Source organism: Anastrepha ludens, chromosome 3 (genome assembly GCF_028408465.1).
Source record: "Anastrepha ludens isolate Willacy chromosome 3, idAnaLude1.1, whole genome shotgun sequence".
NCBI lineage: Eukaryota > Metazoa > Arthropoda > Insecta > Diptera > Tephritidae > Anastrepha > Anastrepha ludens.
In genome coordinates this window covers 115399325-115418770 of record NC_071499.1, presented here as the reverse complement: position 1 = coordinate 115418770, position 19446 = coordinate 115399325, and the positions used below count along the sequence as shown (strand labels likewise).

Sequence of the window (19446 nt, the reverse complement as noted above, 5' to 3'; positions counted from 1 at the left end):
CTTACCTAGCTCCTTGTCTTCCCACGTTTGTTTGGCCTCCAACAGCGCATCATATACCTGCCGGCTGGGTTCTGTACCCGAGAAGACATAGTAACGTGCCCGTACGCGTTTGAAAAACTCAACGTGCGAGTAGTAGGAGTTTCCATTGTGTGGCACGTAGGTGAGATCCACATACACGGGCGTTGGTTTCTTGGCCTTGTTCGGCGATTCAGAACGTTTGCGAAGGTTCTTTTCGTTGTTCAGTCGTGTCTTTGTCGCCACTAATCGACGTTCCTTTTTCGGTGTAGTGCGTACATCGTTTTCAACGGGCAGCGGTGCAGGTGATGGCAGTCCTAAGGGTTTGCCCCATTCCTTCAGTGGGTCTTTAGGCAGTGCTCCGGTAGCGCTTGTCGTCGTAGTTGTTGTTTCGCTTGTAACAGTAGCGGTAGTTGTGTCTGAAGTAGATGCATCTGCGCCTTCAGCGCTAGTGCTAGTCGTGGTCGTAGTGGTAGTCGTTGTCGTTTTACCATCTGTACATTCACTTGCGCTTTCGACTTTGGTGCTGGTGCTAGTGGCGCTGGTAGATACAGTGCCGGTTTCAGTGAAGCGTGTCTTCTGTACATCTACTAACGGGAACTTTGGTTTTTCCGCGCTGGTGACACTTTCTTCTACTTCTTCCGCTTTGGAAGGTGAATACGAATATTTGGCTGTCACCGAGGACATAACATCAGCGCCACGCACTTGCACGTGCTCCTCGAGCGCCTTCTCGAAATCCATGTCGGCTTCTTCAAGGAATTTATGATCACCACTCTCGACGCTAGCTCGTGTTCCACCACTGATTACTTGACGGCTGGCTGAAGTTTGGCTAGTGCTTTCGACACTTTCCGTAGACTGGCTGGCAGGTGAGTCGGCGACATATGTGCGCGTTGTGACTGTACGTGTTGTTGTGCCACAGATAGGTATGGGAGCTGTTGGTTTTGTGTCGAAGCAATCGGGCAGTGCGCCGTAGAAGGAGGTGCTCATTGGGTCGGGAATTTTTTGTAAGCAACTGGCGGTTATGGAGACAGCGCGCGCTGTTGAGTGCTCCTCGCTGCCATATTGTGGCGGTATATCATCTTGGCTATCGTCCACTTCAAAGTCAGAACGTTTACTCACACCTGAACTTGAGCGTTGCAGTTCATAGCTGGCACCGTGCGATGATGCAATGCTGCGTGGCGACGCGGGCAACTCATCGTCACTCATGTAGGCACCTGTCATACGCTCCTCGTCACTACCGGGTGTCGAAGAGCGATACGCGCCTCGCAACATTGCCACTTCCTTGGGTAGTACAAGATCGCTCTTTTCGCTTTCGCTGGTGGTGCGTGTGGTGGTCACCGTCACTTTTTCACCATCTGGCTCAGTTGTATCTGTGGTGGTGACGGTCTTTTCTTCCATAACAATTTCCTTGCCATCGCTAGAGATCACCTTGGTCACTGTAGTTATGGTTGTTGTGATGATTTTTTCAGTGCTGCCACTAAGTGCGGTTGTCTTCTCAATTCCGCGCTCATGGAAGTCTGGCTGCCAATCTTCGGTGAATTCATTTGGTGTAAATGCAGTTTTGCTGGTAGCTTCTACGATAGTCGCGGTGGCGGTTTTTAAGTCATCTTTGGTGACGCGTGGGAATGGTGAAGTCGGCTTTGGTGATGAATCGGAAGTATCTGAAAGGGAACCGCGACCTTTTGGTGTCGGAATTGATTGACTTTCAGAGGTAAGTGCACCTGGACTGGACTTACCGCTAACATCTTTTGGTGATAAGGGACCGCTCACAGAGGCTGCGCTACTACCACATGGTTCGCTTAATGTGGTGGTTGTGGCGGTGGCTGTGCTGACACCTGTTGTTATGTGCTTTATACCTGGACTCACTGGTGCAGTGGGTGGTGTTTTTGGATCGCTTTCCAGAGGTTGTGTTAATATTATGGTTTCCAATTGTGTTGATGCCTTTGACTTGACATCCGAGCTTAAATGGCTTACTTGTTCGCTCGATTTGAGTACGGTATGTGTGGTTCTTGTTATGGACGATTTAGTTTGTTCGAGTGTCTCGGCATGATCTTCACTTTCTTCCTCTAGTTTCTCAAATGCATCTACTTCCTGGGATGGCTTATATATGCTGGTCATCATGATCGTGGCTATTGATTTGGAACGCCCCTCCTTCATATTAACAATGTCCTCATCCTCATCATCGTCTTCGTGATCGCTGTGTGTATGGCGTCCCTCGCTCGTTTGACTAAATTCGGATTCTCTTCTTGAACTGTCTTTCATACTTGGCAGCAAATCAGATGTTCTTCGAGATGCAGTGGTTGACTGTGCTATCCCGGTTGTTGTTATTTTCTCTGAACTTTCTTCTGTGGACTTTGAAGTTTTCACATCTCCTATCAAGCTGTCCTTTACTGAGATAATTTTTTCAGTAGCCAAGAACTCGGCAACTGTGTCTTTCAGACTTTCTTTACTGTCATGTCCGACTGTAGTGATTAGCTTTGCAGCTGTTGTGCGGGAGTCTAACTTCTGAGTAATAATATCGGTAGTTTGTATTTCACTTACGATGGATTCCGATGAGCATTCCTCCGAATGCGTCATCGATTCTTCCGCCTTGGCTATCACCTCCGTCACAGTTTTAACAACTGATTCTTCTGACTTTTCATCTTCAGCAATATTCTCCATATCTTTCTTTCCAGAAAAACTGGAAATCGACTCTCTAGGTTCACCATTTTCGACTTTAACACTACTTATTGATTCCCTAAGAGAGTCTTCGCTTATATACGTCCGAACTGATGAATCTACTGATTTGCTCCCAACTGTAGAAGAAGACAAGGACTGTAATACTTTTACGGAGTCCGAATTCTTTTCTTCAACTGAAGTATGACTTGAGATGCAAGTAACATAAGAAGATTCAACAGTTATTGCGCTTGCTTCAGCTTCAGATTCGCTGTATTCCTCAATTTTTTTGCTAACCACTGACTCTGTTATTGCCTTTGTAATTTCTTCTTTCGAACTCACTTGACGAGGATCTGATGTCATATGAGATACATCTTTCTCTTCCTTCGTACTGGTAACAGATTCTGGTCGGGAAGTTTCTTTTGAAGGAGCAGTTGACTTATCATCCTTCCTTCTATCGGCAGCAGATAGAACCGATTCCCGCCGTGATTCAACGGTTCCTTCTTTCGTGCTTTCGGCAGTCGATAAGATTGATTCCCTCCGAGATTCAGTGGATTCTTCAACTTTCTCTTCCTTGGTACTGGCAACAGATTCTGGTCGGGAAGTGTCTTTTGAAGGAGCAGGTGACTTATCATCCTTCCTACTGTCGGCAGCAGATAGAACCGATTCCCGTCGTGACTCAACGGCTTCTTCTTTGTCGATAGTTTCTTTTGATGTCGATATAGCTGATTCCCTCCGAGATTCAACAGATTCCTCAACCTTGTCTTCCTTGGAGCTGGCAACAGATTCTGGTCGGGAAGATTCCTTGGATGGAACTGCTGACTTATCGTCCTTCTTACTTTCGGCAGTAGATATAATCGATTCCTGCCTCGATTCAACGGTTTCTTCCTTCTTGCATTCGGCAGTCGATAAGACTGATTCCCTCCGAGATTCAGTGGATTCCTCAACCTTGTCTTCCTTGGTACTGACAACAGATTCTGGTCGCGAAGATTCCTTGGATGGAGCTGGTGACTTATCGTCCTTCTTACTTTCGGCAGTAGAAATAACCGATTCTCGTCGTGATTCAATGCTTTCTTCTTTCTTACTTTCAGCAGTCGATATAGCTGATTCCCTCCGAGATTCAATAGATTTCTCAACCTTCTCTTCCTTGGTACTGGCAACAGATTCTGGTCGAGAAGTTTCTTTTGAAGGAGCTGGTGACTTATCGTCCTTCCTACTCTCGGAAGCCGATAGAACCGACTCACGTCGTGATTGAACGCTTTCTTCTTTCTTGCTTTCAGCAGTCGATAAGATTGATTCCCTACGAGATTCAGTGGATTCTTCAACTTTCTCTTCTTTGGTACTAGCAACAGATTCTGGTCGGGAAGTTTCTTTTGAAGGAGCTGGTGACTTATCGTCTTTCCTACTTTCGGCAGTAGATAGAACCGATTCCCGCCGTGATTCAACGGTTTCTTCTTTCTTGCTTTCGGCAGTAGATACAACTGATTCCCTCCGTGATCCAGTGGACTCCCCAACCTTGTCTTCCTTGGTACTGACAACAGATTCTGGTCGCGAAGGTTCCTTAGATGGAGCTGGTGACTTATCGTCCTTCTTACTTTCGGCAGTAGAAAGAACTGATTCCCGTTGTGATTCATCGCTTTCTTCTTTCTTACTTTCGGTGGTTGACAAGACTGATTCCCTCCGAGATTCAACGGATTCTTCAATCTTTTCTTCTTTGGATTCTGGTCGGGAAGCTTCTTTTGATGTAGCTGGTGACCTATCGTCCTTCTTACTTTCAGCAGTCGATATAATTGATTCTCTCCGAGATTCAGTAGGTTCTTCAATCTTGTCTTCTTTGGTACTGGCAACAGATTCTGGTCGGGAAGTTTGTTTTGATGGAGCTGGTGACTTATCGTCCTTCTTACTTTCGGCAGTAGAAACAACCGATTCCCGGCGTGATTCAACGGTTTCTTCTTTCTTACTTTCGGCAGTCGATAAGACTGATTCCCTCCGAGGTTCAACAGATTCCGCAATCTTCTCATCCTTAGTGCTAGCTCCAGATTCTGGTCGCGAAGGTTCCTTTGATGGAGGTGGTGACTTATCCTCCTTCTTACTTTCAGCAGTCGATATAATTGATTCTCTCCGAGATTCAGTAGGTTCCTCAATCTTGTCTTCTTTGGTACTGGCAACAGATTCTGGTCGGGAAGTTTCTTTTGATGGAGCTGGAGACTTATCATCTTTCTTACTTTCGGCAGTAGAAAGAACTGATTCCCGTCGTGATTCAACGGTTTCTTCTTTCTTGCATTCGGCAGTCGATAAGATTGATTCTCTCAGAGGTTCAACTGATTCTTCAACCTTACCTTCAAAGGACTCCTCAACCTTCTCTTCCTGGGTACTGGAAACCGACTCTGGTCGGGAAGTTTCTTTCGATGGAGCTAATAACTTATCGTCCTTCTTACTTTCAGCAGTAGATAGAACCGATTCCCGTCGGGACTCAACGCTTTCTTCTTTCTGACTTTCGGTGGTTGATATGACTGATTCCCTCCGAGATTCAACGGGTTCTTCAACCTTATCTTCCTTTGAGCTAGTAACAGATCCCGGTCTAGAAGTTTCCTTAGATGGAACTGGTGTCTTATCGTCCTTCTTACTTTCAGCAGTACATACAATCGGTTCTCGTCGTGATTCAACGGTTTCTTCTTTCTTGCTTTCAGCAGTCGAAAATACTGATTCCCTCCGAGATCCAGTGGAGTCCTCAACCTTCTCTTCCTTTGAGCTAGCAACAGATTCTGGTCGCGAAGGTTGCTTAGATGGAACTGGGGACTTATCCTCCTTCTTACTTTCAGCAGTAGATAAAATCGATTCTCGTCGTGATTCAACGGTTTCTTCTTCCTTGCTTTCGGCAGTCGATAATACTGATTCTCTCCGAGATTCAGTGGATTCCTCAACCTTGTCTTCCTTGGCACTGCCAATTGATTTATCATCCTTCTTACTTTCGGCAGTAGATAGAACCGATTCCCGTCGGGACTCAACGCTTTCTTCTCTCTTACTTTCGGCAGTTGATAAGACTGATTCCCTACGAGATTCTACGGACTCCTCAACCTTCTCTTCTTTGGTACTGGCAACAGATTCTGGTCGGGAAGGTTCTTTTGATGGAGCTGGTGACTTATCGTCCTTCTTACTTTCAGCAGTCGATATAACTGATTCTCTCCGAGACTCGGTGGATTCCTCAACCTTGTCTTCCTTGGTACTGGCAACAGATTCTGGTCGGGAAGTTTCTTTTGATGGAGCTGGTGACTTATCGTCCTTCTTACTTTCAGCAGTCGATATAACTGATTCTCTCCGAGATTCGGTGGATTCCTCAACCTTGTCTTCCTTGGTACTGGCAACAGATTCTGGTCGGGAGGGTTCTTTTGATGGAGCTGATGACTTATCATCTTTCTTACTTTCGGCACTAGATAGAACCGATTCCTGTCGGGACTCAACGCTTTCTTCTCTCTTGATTTCGGGAGTTGATATGACGGATTCCCTACGAGATTCAATGGATTCTTCAACCTTGTCTTCCTTTGTGCTGGCAATAGATTCTGGTCGCGAAGATTCCTTGGATGGAGCTGGTGACTTATCGTCCTTCTTACTTTCGGCAGTCGATAAAATCGATTCTCGTCGGGACTCAGCGCTTTCTTCTTTCTTACTTTCGGCAACAGATAAGACTGATTCCCTCCGAGATTCAGTGGACTCCTCAACCTTCTCTTCTTTGGTACTGGCAACAGATTCTGGTCGGGAATGTTCTTTTGATGGAGCTGGTGACTTATCGCCCTTCTTACTTTCAGCAGTCGATATAACTGATTCTCTCCGAGATTCAGTGGATTCCTCAACCTTGTCTTCCTTGGCACTGCCAATTGATTTATCATCTTTCTTACTTTCGGCAGTAGATAGAACCGATTCCCGTCGGGACTCAAAGGTTTCTTCTTTCTTACTTTCGGCAGTTGATATGACTGATTCCCTACGAGATTCAATGGATTCTTCAACCTTCTCTTCCTTAGTACTGGTAACAGACTCTGGTCGGGACGGTTCTTTTGATAGAGGTGACTTATCGTCCTTCTTACTTTCGACAGTAGATAGTAGCGATTCTCGGCGTGATTCAACGGTTTCTTCTTTCTGGCTTTCGGCAGCCGATAAGATTGATGCCCTTCGAGATTCAGTGGATTCCTCAACCTTGTCTTCCTTGGTACTGGTAACAGATTCTGGTCGGGAAGTTTCTTGTGATGGAGCTGGGGACTTATCATCTTTCTTACTTTCGGCACTAGATAGAACCGATTCCCGTCGGGACTCAACGCTTTCTTCTCTCTTGATTTCGGGAGTTGATATGACGGATTCCCTACGAGATTCAATGGATTCTTCAACCTTGTCTTCCTTTGTGCTGGCAATAGATTCTGGTCGCGAAGATTCCTTGGATGGAGCTGGTGACTTATCGTCCTTCTTACTTTCGGCAGTCGATAAAATCGATTCTCGTCGGGACTCAGCGCTTTCTTCTTTCTTACTTTCGGCAACAGATAAGACTGATTCCCTCCGAGATTCAGTGGACTCCTCAACCTTCTCTTCTTTGGTACTGGCAACAGATTCTGGTCGGGAATGTTCTTTTGATGGAGCTGGTGACTTATCGCCCTTCTTACTTTCAGCAGTCGATATAACTGATTCTCTCCGAGATTCGGTGGATTCCTCAACCTTGTCTTCCTTGGTACTGGCAACAGATTCTGGTCGGGAGGGTTCTTTTGATGGAGCTGGTGACTTATCGTCCTTCTTACTTTCAGCAGTCGATATAACTGATTCTCTCCGAGATTCGGTGGATTCCTCAACCTTGTCTTCCTTGGTACTGGCAACAGATTCTGGTCGGGAGGGTTCTTTTGATGGAGCTGATGACTTATCATCTTTCTTACTTTCGGCAGTAGATAGAACCGATTCGCGTCGGGACTCAAAGGTTTCTTCTCTCTTACTTTCGGCAGTTGATAAGACTGATTCCCTACGAGATTCAGCGGACTCCTCAACCTTCTCTTCCTTAGTACTGGCAACAGATTCTGGTCGCGAAGGTTCCTTGGATGGAGCTGGTGACTTGTCGTCCTTCTTACTTTCAACAGTCGATATAACTGATTCTTTCCGAGATTCGGTGGATTCCTCAACCTTGTCCTCCTTGGTACTGGCAACAGATTCTGGTCGGGAAGTTTCTTTTGATGGAGCTGGTGACTTATCGTCCTTCTTACTTTCAGCAGTCGATATAACTGATTCTCTCCGAGATTCGGTGGATTCCTCAACCTTGTCTTCCTTGGTACTGGCAACAGATTCTGATCGGGAGGGTTCTTTTGATGGAGCTGATGACTTATCATCCTTCTTACTTTCGGCAGTAGATAGAACCGATTCCCGTCGGGACTCAAAGGTTTCTTCTCTCTTAATTTCGGCAGTTGATAAGACTGATTCCCTACGAGATTCAATGGATTCTTCAACCTTATCTTCCTTTGTGCTAGCAACAGATTCTGGTCGCGAAGTTTCTTTAGATGGATCTGGTGACTTATCATCCTTCGTACTCTCTGCGGCGGATAGAACCGATTCCCGTCGGTACTCAACGCTTTCTTCTTTCTTGCTTTCGGCGGATGATTTGACTGATTCCCTACGAGATTCAACGGACTTATCAACCTCCTCTTCCTGGGTACTGGTAGCAGATTCTGGTCGAGAAGTTTCTTTTGACGGAGCTGATGACTTATCGTCCTTCTTACTCTCGGCAGTAGATAGGAGCGATTCCCGTCGGGATTCAATGACGTCTTCTTTCTTTCTTTCAGCAGTCATTATAACTGATTCTTTGTGAAATTCAACGGTTTCTTCAAATTTGTCTTCCTTGGTGCTAGCAACAGATTCTGGTCGTGAAGATTCTTTGGGTAGAGTTGGTGACTTTTCTTCTTTCGTACTTTCAGCAGCAGATGTAATCGATCCCCGTTGCGGCTCCGTATCCACATCTTTCTTGCTTGCTGTAGTAGGTGGAATAGATTCCCGCTGAGATTCTACAGTTTCTTCAAGTTGTTCCTCCTTGCAGCTGGAGACATCCTTCTTGCTTGTGGTTGTAGCTGAATCTCCATCAGCCTTGACAACTAAATCGGTTGTGGCAAGTGCTGTGGCAGAAGCATCTTTCGGTGATGGTGGTGATGCCTTACTGTCAGGGGCTAATATTGTTGAGTCTCGTTTAGATCTATCAGTTTCTTCTTCATCTTTTATAAGATCTTTTTCGCTTAGTAGGCTGGTTGTTGAGCTGCTACGTAGTTCCTTCGCTTCTATATCGGATTTGGTTTCAGCTTCTTTTCGCAACATCTTTTCAGACTCTTCTATTTTATCTTTTTCTTCAATTGAAATTGGACCCGAGCGTAGCTCAGGGGAAGACTTTTCCGATTCATCGGCTGCGGCATCTTCTTGGAAATGCTTATAGTCTATGTCGAGCGGTTTGATTGGAGAAACTTTTTCCGGTATCGGTTCTTGTGCCATTGTCGGTGTAAAAACTATGCTACCTTTGGGACAAATGTCTATTTCTTCGCCGCCATCTTCACTGCTGGCAGTTACTAACATTCGTTGAACGGTTGAGCTTTCTTGCTCTTGTTCTTCTGGTGTTTTTAGGCGCTGCTCTAGTTTTTGCTCATCAAAATCGGGAATAATCTCAGTGATGTCCTTTTCGGATTTCAGAACCTTGGCAACATCGGCTACAATCTTAAATACCTCTATTTCACGTGGTGAAACCGGTCGAAGAGGTTGTTCGGGACATATTGCTGGTTTAGTTGTTGGTGGTGAAATTCTGTGTTCCTCTTCTTCTTCTTTAATATCATGCAATATGGATTCATCACGCTCCGTGTGTGTTACTTTGAACTCAGGTGATTCCACAGTTGTTATATGAGTTTCTCTCAATTCGGTTGAAAATGTGCCCAACTCAAGTGGCAGTTTGGAAGATGGTGGTAAAGATTCGAGTTCGATTTGCTCGGTTTTTGATATTTCTTCTGTGATTTCTTTTAATTGCTCCTCTTTCTGCTGTGCTTCACCGAAAATGCTCATTTTGACATCTCTGAAGAATCCACCAATACCAGTAGAAATATCGGTTTTTATGGTATCAACAGCGGTACTTGTCGCTGTTGTAATATCTTCTGTGGTATCTTTTACATCCCGAATGAGTTTACCTACCTCTTCGGTAACATCGCTGATTTTGTCTTCGGCGACTTCTCTTGCTTCTTTAACTCTTTCTGCCGCGGCTTCGGTTTTGGGGTCTGTTGCAGTTTTAATATCTGACATTTTCTTGTATATGGAGGAAACCTTTTCAGTGACTTCTTCGCCAATTACCAGTGCTTTTTCCTCTGCCAACTTTTTAGTCTCATCAATCTTTTTAGTTACCTCGTCACTTGTCGTGCCTTCGATGATCTGCTTCACATCTTCAACTTTCTTTGTGATTTCTTCAGTTGACGTTACTGCTTTGTCTTCGATGACTTTCTTGACGTCTTCGACTTGCTCAGATACTTCGTCAACTTTTTGCGAAATTTCTTCAATGGCTGTTTTCCGTTTTTCTTCAGTTGCTTTTGCTAAATCATCTATCGTCACTGTAATGTCTTCTTTGCTCTTTGTAAGTATTTCACCAATAGTCTTTGTGGTATCTTCAAGCTTTTGAGTTGACTCCTCAACTTTTTTGGTACCTTCTTCTGCGACAGTCTTTACCTTTTCTTCCAATTTTTCTGTTTTTCCAGCTGCTTTTTCTAATTCATCAACTTTTGCAGTAACTTTTTCGAGCGCGGTCTCTGCTTTATCTTTAATTTTTGCGGCAATTTCTTCCGCAATCTTGGTAGTTTCTCCAGCTACCTTCTCTGCTACATCCTCGGCGGCTGTTGTTATTTTTTCAATTTTCTTGGCAGTTTCTTCGGTGATAGTCATCGTCTTATCTTCCATTGCATCTTTTAGAGTTTCGACTGTTTTCGTAGTTTCATGAATTAGTGCCTGCGCCTTATCTGCAGCTTTTTCTGATACATCTTGCGCAGATTTGATAGTTTCTTCCATAGCAGCTTCTCCCTTTTCATCAATTTTTTCCGCTGCTTCTTCAATTTTTGAAGTGGCTTGCTTTGAAATATCTTCAATTTCCTCATCTGATTTCTTTATGGGTTCATCGGAAACTTTTTTCACCAAATCTTCAGTTGTCTCTTTCACATCTCCGATTGTCTTGGTTCTCTCTTCAATAAAAGTCGTGGTGTCGGTTTCTACAGTCTCTTTTATCTCGACAATTTTTTTAGAAGCTTCTTTGATTTCTTCGCCTAATTCCTTTGGTGAAACTGGACTCTTATCTTCGACCTCTTGGAGACCTTCTCCAATATCAATCAAATCTTTGGCTTCATCTACGGGGCTCGAGATGGTTTCTGATACCTTGAGAGTAGCTTCTTCTGCAGATATCTTTGGTATATCAGGGATTCTGCATGCTTCTATTTCAACTTCAGGGAATTGACCTTCTGCTACATCTACAGGACTTGATTTGGTTGGCAGATTTGTTTCAAATTTGGAGCTTTCTAAGTTCAAAGCAAGTTGAAGATCCTCCATTTTTATAGGTGCTTTGTCAACAGGAGATGAAACAGTTATTAATTCTTCTGCACCAACTGGTGATATCTCTCCCTGTATACTTTCAGCAACGGATCCAGGTAGAGAAGCTTCTTTGGAAGTTATTTGCGACTTATCATCTTTAACACTTTCTGGAGCAGATGCCGGTTTAGACACTATAGGTGGCTTATCATCTTTAAGACTTTCTGCCACGGATTCTGGACGTGAGACTTCTTTGGAACCTGTTGGGGATTTCTCATCTCTTACACTTTCAGCAGCTGACTCTGGTTTGGAGGCGATTGGTGATTTATCATCTTTCACACTTTCGGCCACAGACTCTGGCCGTGAAGCTTCCTTGGAAAGAGTTGGAGATTTCTCATCTTTCACACTTTCTGCAGCTGATGCCGGTTTAGAAACAATAGGTGACTTATCATCTTTCAAACTTTCTGCCACGGATTCTGGGCGTGAGGCTTCTTTCGATTCAATTGGAGATTTTCCATCTTTTACACTTTCAGCAGCTGATGCCACTTCAGAAACAATTGGGGATCTATCATCTTTCAAACTTCCGTCTACGGATTCTGGCCGTGAAGCTTCCTTGGAAGCTATTGGAGATTTCTCTTCTTTTCCACTTTCAGCAGCTGACTCTGGTTTGGAGGCGATTGGTGATTTATCATCTTTCACACTTTCGGCCACAGACTCTGGCCGTGAGGCTTCCTTGGAAAGAGTTGGAGATTTCTCATCTTTCACACTTTCGGCCACAGACTCTGGCCGTGAAGCTTCCTTGGAAAGAGTTGGAGATTTCTCATCTTTCACACTCTCTGCAGCTGATGCCGGTTTAGAAACAATAGGTGACTTATCCTCTTTCAAACTTTCTGCCACGGATTCAGGGCGTGAAGCTTCTTTCGATTCAATTGGAGATTTTTCTTCTTTTACACTTTCAGCAGCTGATGCCGCTTTAGAAACTACAGGGGATCTATCATCTGCCAAACTTTCGGCCACGGATTCTGGCCGTGAGGCTTCCTTGGAAGCTATTGGTGATTTCTCATCTTTTACACTTTCCGCAGCCGACCCTGGTTTGGAGCCAATTGGTGATTTATCATCTTGCACACTTTCGGCCACAGACTCTGGGCGTGAGACTTCCTTGAAAAGAATTGGAGATTTCTCATCTTTCACACTCTCTGCAGCTGATGTCGGTTTAGAAACAAGAGGGGATCTATCATCTTTCAAACTTTCGGCCACGGATTCTGGGCGTGAGGCTTCTTTCGATTCAAGTGGAGTTTTCTCATCCTTTACGCTCTCTCCAGCCGACTCTGGCTTGGAAGCGATTGCTGATTTATTGTCTTCCACGCTACCGGCAATAGACTCCGGTCGTGAGGCATCCTTGGAGGCTATTGGGGATTTCTCATCTTTTACGTTCTCTCCAGCCGACTCTGGCTTGGAGGCGATTGCTGATTTATCGTCTTCCACGCTACCGGCAACGGACTCTGGGCGTGAGGCTTCCGTGGAAGCTATTGGGGATTTCTCATCTTTTACACTCTCGGCAGCTGACTCTGGTTTGGAGGGGATTGGTGACTTATCATGTTTTACAATTTCAGCTACGGACTCCGGTGGTGAGGCTTCTTTGGAAGCTGTTGGGGCTTTCTCATCTTTTACGCTCTCTCCAGCCGACTCTGGCTTGGAGGCCATTGCTGATTTATCGTCTTCCACGCTACCGGCAACGGACTCGGGGCGTGAGGCTTCCGTGGAAGCTATTGGGGATTTCTCATCTTTTACACTCTCGGCAGCTGACTCTGGTTTGGAGGGGATTGGTGACTTATCATCTTTCAAACTTTCGCTCACGGACTCTGGTTGCGAGACCTCCTTGGAAGGCGTAGGAGATTTCTCATCTTTTTTACTCTCTGCAGCTGACTCTGGTTTGGAAGCGACTGGTGACTTACCGTCTGTCACACCTTCGGCCACGGATTCAGGTCGTGAAGCTTCTGTGGAAGGAATTGGAGATTTCTCATCTTGAACACTTTCAGCAGCTGATACAGGCTTAGAGGGTTCCTTCGATTGAAGTGGAGCCGAGTCCTTCCTTTCTTTTGATTCAACAGCTTTGACATCTTCTAAACTTTCTAGTGGGTATAGTACATCATCTTTAACAGGTGAAGGGAGAGCTTCACCTTCAGATGGACGTCTGGAGCTTTCTTTAGAGACAACAGGAGATTGATCTTTTGAGGCCAACTGAGATTTATCTTCCTTTACACTTTCCTTAGATATAGCAGAAGATTTCTCACCTTCAGGACTTTCAGGACGCGATACTGCAACAACACCGTCGGCCGTGATATATTTTGCTTCGTCCACTGGAGTTGAAACTGTTTTTGCACCGGCAACTGTAGTGTCTTCTGCGGGAAATTGTTTGGTATCTGTCGATTCTTCCTTCACTTCTGGGAAATCCCCTTCAGCAACGTCTACGGGACTGGAGGAAGTTGGCAGTTTGGATACACGTTTCGCGGGTTCTAAATCTAAAGTAAGTTTTGATACATCTATTGGAGCTTTGTCCACTGGAGACGAAACAGTTTCCATATCTAATATATCAGCCTCGCCGTGAATACTTCCTGCAACAGATGCTGGTCGGGATACTTCCTTAGAGCCTGTTGTTGGCTTTTCGTCTTTAGCGCTTTCTGCTACAGACTCTCGCCTTGATATTTCCTTAGACACACTTGGGGATTTATCACCCTTAAGGCTTTCGGCAGCCGAACCAGCAAGTGATTGGTCCTTAGAAACGGCCGCGGACTTCTCATCTTTGGGGCTTTCAACAGCAGACTCCCGACGGGAGGGCTCTGTAGATGGAAGTGGAGATTTTTCTTCTGTTATCACGGTTTTTTCAGTTTCATCTTTACTGCTCAACGCTGATTCTCTTTCCGAAGGTATTTTCGATGTTGGAGGTGATTTCTCATCCATTATACCTTCGGGGTGTGAAATTTCCTTGGAGCATGGCTCGGATATATCTTTGGTTTTTTCTCCTTCATCTAAAACAACGGATGTCATACGAGATTCTAATTTAACCTCAGTTTCTTTCATTTCCTTTGAAGTTTTTCTACTAGCTTCTAAGGATTTACGTATTTCAACTTCAATAGCTTCTTCGATTGTCTCTGGACTGTCGATTGAGCCGGTGTCATCTTTATCTTTTAATTGAGTTGAGCTAATAGCTGCAAGTACATGGGCAGGAAGTTCATCTTCGGATGTAACTTCGCTACCATCCTTTTCTTCAGGTGGAGTGATCGAAGTCTTTGGTTCTATTGCAGGCTCTTCCTTCTCAAAGAGTATTAGCCCTTCTGAAGGAATCACTGGTTTTCCATCCTTCTCGGTAGGAGATGGTGATTTATCTGCAGGTAAAGGTTCTTTCTCTGATGGAGAAACAGATTTTTCAATGGAGGATACAGCTTTCTCAACTGGTGATAGCGTTTTCTCAGCTTGACTGACTCCCTTATCTTCAGGTGAAGTTGTCTTTTCAGCTTGTGAAACAGCTTTGTCCACGGGTGATGGCATTTGCTCAGTTGGGGCATTGTCCTTTTCAATAAGAGAAGTAGGTTTTTCTGCAGGTGAAGGTGTCTTTTCGGCTGGTGAAACAACTTTCTTCACGGGTGATGGTGTTTTGTCAGTTGGGGCATCTCCCTTCTCTAATGTAGAATCGGGTTCTTCGGCAAGCGAAGGAACTTCTTCTGAAGGAGAAACAGCTTTTTCAATGGGCACTGCAACTTTTTCCGCTGGAGTGGTTTCCTTCTCAACAGGAGAAGTTGGCTTTTCTGCAGGTGAAGGTGCCTTTTCAGCTGGTGAAACAACTTTCTTCACGGGTGATGGTGTTTTGTCAGTTGGGACATCTCCCTTCTCTAATGTAGAATCAGGTTCTTCGGCAAGCGAAGAAACTTGCTCTGCTGGAGAAACAGCTTTTTCAATGGGCACTGCAACTTTTTCAGCTGGAGTGGTTTCCTTCTCAACAGGGGAAGTTGGTTTTTCTGCAGGTGAAGGTGCCTTTTCAGCTGGTGAGACAACTTTCTCCACGGGTGATGGTGTTTTCTCAGTTGGGACATCTCCCTTCTCTAATGTAGAATCAGGTTCTTCGGCAAGCGAAGGAGCTTCCTTTGCTGGAGAAACAACTTTCTCAATCGGCAATGCAATTTTTTCAGCTGGAGTGGTTTCCTTCTCAACAGGAGAAGTTGGCTTTTCTGCAGGTGAAGGTGCCTTTTCAGCTGGTGAAACAACTTTTTCCACGGGTGATGGTATTTTCTCAGTTGGGACATCTCCCTTCTCTAATGTAGAATCAGGTTCTTCGGCAAGCGAAGGAACTTCCTTTGCTGGAGAAACAACTTTCTCAATCGGCAATGCAATTTTTTCAGCTGGAGTGGTTTCCTTCTCAACAGGAGAAGTTGGTTTTTCTGCAGGTGAAGGTGTCTCTTCAGCTAGAGGAATATCTTTCTCAACAGGCGAAGGTGCTTTTTCAGTTGGTGTGGCTTCTTTTTCCACTGGAGAGGCTGGTTTTTGGGTAGGCGAAGGAGCTTCCAATGCCGTTTTTTCAATCGGAGTTATTTCTTTCTCTATTGGGGAAGCTGGTTTTTCGGCTGGGGAGGAAACTTTCTCATCTGGTGAAACAGCTTTCTCAGTTGGAGCCCCTACTTTCTCCGTTGGCGAAACAGGCTTCTCGACAAGCGAAGAAGGCTTCTCAGATAGTTGAATACCTTTATCTACGGATGATGGTTCTTTCTCAGTAGGTGATGCTGGCTTTTCTGCTGGTGATGGAGATTTATCAGCTGAAGTGGTTTCTTTATCTATTGGAGAAGCGGGTTTCACGGTAGTTAGAGGAGTTTTTTCATCCACAGGGATTTCTTTGTCGACAGGTGATGTTGGTTTCTCTGCTGGTGATAGTGCCTTCTCAGCTGGAGAAACAGCTTTTTCAGCGGGTGATGGAGTTTGCTCAGCAGGAGCGACTTCTTTTGCTATAGGAGAAGCAGGTTTCTCGACAGGCGTAGAAGTCTTCTCAGCAAGAGGGATTTCTTTCACTTCGGGTGTGGTTTCCTTCTCGGTGGGGGAAGTTACCTTTTCGGTAGGGGATACAGCTTTCTCCACGGGGACGGGTGTCACCTCTAATGGTGCTGTTAGTAAGACTGTCGTCTCGACTACAAGGGGAGCAAGTTTCTCCTTTTCACCTTCTTTGTCTCCCTTGAGTTTTTCTTCTTCTTCTCCTTGTTCTTCTTCTTCAGCTTCCACTTCTTTTCCTTCACATATATCTTTTTCTTCGGCCTCCTTCTCCTCTTTAGTAATTTCCTCTTTATGTGAAATAACTTTTCCACTTTCCTGAGTGTCCTTTTCATATACACCCAAGTCAGCTTCCTCATGCACAGGCAGGTCCGCAACTTCATCCGGAGTTTTCACTACATCACGCAACAGATTCTGCTGTGCCTCGAAGGTCATCTTCATTGGGAGAACACGTTCTGCGGCTGCTAAACCGACAATTATAGGTTCGGCGACCTTCTCAATGGCAATGCCTGCTGCTGGTTCTGCTAGCTCCAATGGCTTGGAGGCTGCAGGTTCAGGCCCAGCGGCTTGTTCTGTCTCTTTGGTTTCTTCTTTAACATATTTCTCTTCAATTAAAAGGTCTTCCTTGATTTCATCCAATGGTATTCGTTCGTCTTCAGGAAGCGTTGGCGCTGTCGTGGCACCAGACTCGATGGTGGCGGAGAACTTCTCTTCTGGCAGGCTTTCTTGTAAATTGGCAGGCATGATTTCAGGTGGTTCAACAGGCTCGTCTTTAGTTTCGGAAGTTTTCTTAGCACTACTAATTTTTTCCTCAGGTGTAGGTGAAGATAGCTCTTCTTCAGCCTTAATGTGTTCTTCAGTGCGTGTTGTTGCTATATCTTTGGCTGTGGTAATTATTTCCTGTACTTCTGCTTTAATTTCTGACTTTTCGGGTGTAGTTATTTTGGGTTCGGGTTTTACAGCTTCATCATCGCCAAGCTCTTCCTGTTCCTCTTCAGCTGCTTCTGCTTCCTCAGGTTCTTCGGCTGCTTCTGCCCCTTCAAGTCGTGCCTTACGCTCTTCAGCCTCGGCCTTGGCAATTGCAGCCTCGATTTCTTCCTCGGCGCTCTTTTTGCGTTTTTTCTCAGACTCTTGGGAATCGCGTTGATGCTTCTGAATCTCCTCCTCTTTAGTCATGCTGCTCTCTTGCTCTACAATCGAGTCCTCAGTGTATTGATCGATCTCCTCTTTTTCAATTATTAGATATTCTTCCTCCTCTTCGGCTTCAGTAGTGCTATCCTGTTTCGATATCTCTCGCATTTCTGCTGCCAATTGTTTTTGCCTTTTCATTTCATCACGGCTAAATACAGCTTCTATTTCACGTACAACCTCTTGCTCTTCCTTAAGATCGTCCAACTCACGTTGCTTTTCGGCATCTAACTCTTGTGAAGCTGTCAAGTCTTGCAGCTTCTTTGCAGCGGTTGCCTCATCGGCTGATGGTGTAGATACCAAACTAGAGTCTGTAGTGCCCCCCTTGTCCAAGCGGGATTTTTTCAAATCTGCTTTAGGTTTGGCCGATTTGACGGGACTACCAGGCGCCCGCTTTGATGGTGAAGCACCGCGTGGACGACGTGAAATTGGCTTACGCTGTTGTACTTGCTGTTGTTGCGTGCGTGATTCTTTGCGTTCCGCAGCAGTTGTGCGTGTCATCTCGCGGCGCGTCGTTGCGGTAGTAGAAGTGCTGGTGACTTGGCGAGTAGCTTGCTGTTTGGATTCGAGCACCTTACGATTGTTAGCATCCTTGGCGCTCTTGGCTGGTGTGCTGCTCGGACTTGCTTTGCTAGCACGTGTAATTACACGTGGTTTAATGTCACGCGCCGCAGCAGGTTTTGCTGGCTCTTTGCGTGGTGTAGCAGTGGGTGATGCCTTCTTTTCTGAAGCTAAATCTTTTCTCATGATTTTGCGTTCCATTGATTTAGGCGGTTTGGTATCGATACGTGAACGTACCACAGGCTTTACTTCCGCACGTGGCTTGTCAGTCTTACCTTTGGAAACCTTGCTTGGTTTGATAACTTCGGGTGTGATAGTTTCCTCCTTTTGGGGTGTAGCTTGTGGCTGTGGCTTCACAATAACTACCTCAACCTTTTTCTCGCTTTCAGCTTCCTTCTCTTTATTATCTTCTTCGCCAACTTCGCCATCGGGCTTGTCTTCCTCTTTTATCTCTGCTTCCGTAGTGGGCTCGGGCACAGCTTCATCGCCAGTTTCAGCGGCTGGTTCGTCAGTGTCTACAGAATCTTCTTTCTTCTGCAAAATAATCTTCTCCTCAGCCTCAGCTTTCTCAATTTTGGTCTCTTCGATGACCTGAGCAGCAGAGGCTGCGGCCTCTTTGGTTTTATTGTCCTGTTGTACGGCAATAGCGGCTGCGGCAACTGGGGCAAATTTTCCAATAGCTTTGGACGGTACGCTTAGTGGCTCAATAGGCGCTCCGATAGCGGACTTGAATGTTTTACGAGTGGTCACCACAGTCTGTATAGTTGGGGCAATAGATTTGGCAGTGCAGGTGGAGTGTTTCATGAATTCCAGATGCTTGAGTTTTTCCAAACCTTCCTGTACCTTGAAGTCTGGTGTACTACCAGGGAAGAGTATGCGAGTAATAGTATCGTCTGGATTCGCTGGTTGCCATACCAGCAAAGCGCAAATGGATACTAAATTCTGCAATGGGAAATTGAACTCGCGTGTGTCGCGTGCAGCGAATAAACGTTGATCGCCGGAATGCCATTTCGCTAAGAATTCTTTCACCTCTTTCGAGTCACGCGCCGGGCTAATCACATACATATCTAATGTGCCATGACCAACTTTGTGATACAGATTGATTGGCTCCTGATTGCGATAGCAAGTTTGGGGCTTCAAATCGAGCGACTTAAGATCGCTTACCAAATTATGACCATGTTCGAAGAGATCCACCAATAGTGGGTCTCGATCCTTATCACCGTCGGGACTGGGCAGCCCACCCTTACGATCAGGTATATTACCGAAGAAGTGTCCAATTTGTGGATAGACATGAGCGTCACGCTTACGCGAAAACACCGAACTAATACCCTGAATATTGCTATTATTAAGACGCGTCATAAGGACGGCATCCAAGCGATCCAAGTGACGTACGAAATCCCAGAAGCAAGCCTTGCGGTTGAAACCACCATCGACTAG

At 45.3% G+C, this 19446-nt stretch overlaps 1 protein-coding gene across 3 annotated transcripts in view; it reads right to left on the bottom strand.

Annotated features, from left to right (window-relative positions):
* LOC128858841 (microtubule-associated protein futsch) overlaps nt 1–19446 on the bottom strand; it is an 88460-nt gene that overhangs the window by 654 nt on the left and 68360 nt on the right. The window contains exons 4-5 of one of the 3 annotated variants that reach the window (XM_054095365.1): nt 1752–19442; nt 6–1694 (exon numbers count right to left, since the gene is read on the bottom strand). In XM_054095365.1, the coding sequence (XP_053951340.1) occupies nt 6–1694; nt 1752–19442 (19380 nt within the window). Of the gene's footprint in view, nt 1–5; nt 19443–19446 lie in introns of all 3 variants that reach the window. The other 2 variants (XM_054095366.1, XM_054095367.1) reach the window with 2 other exon arrangements.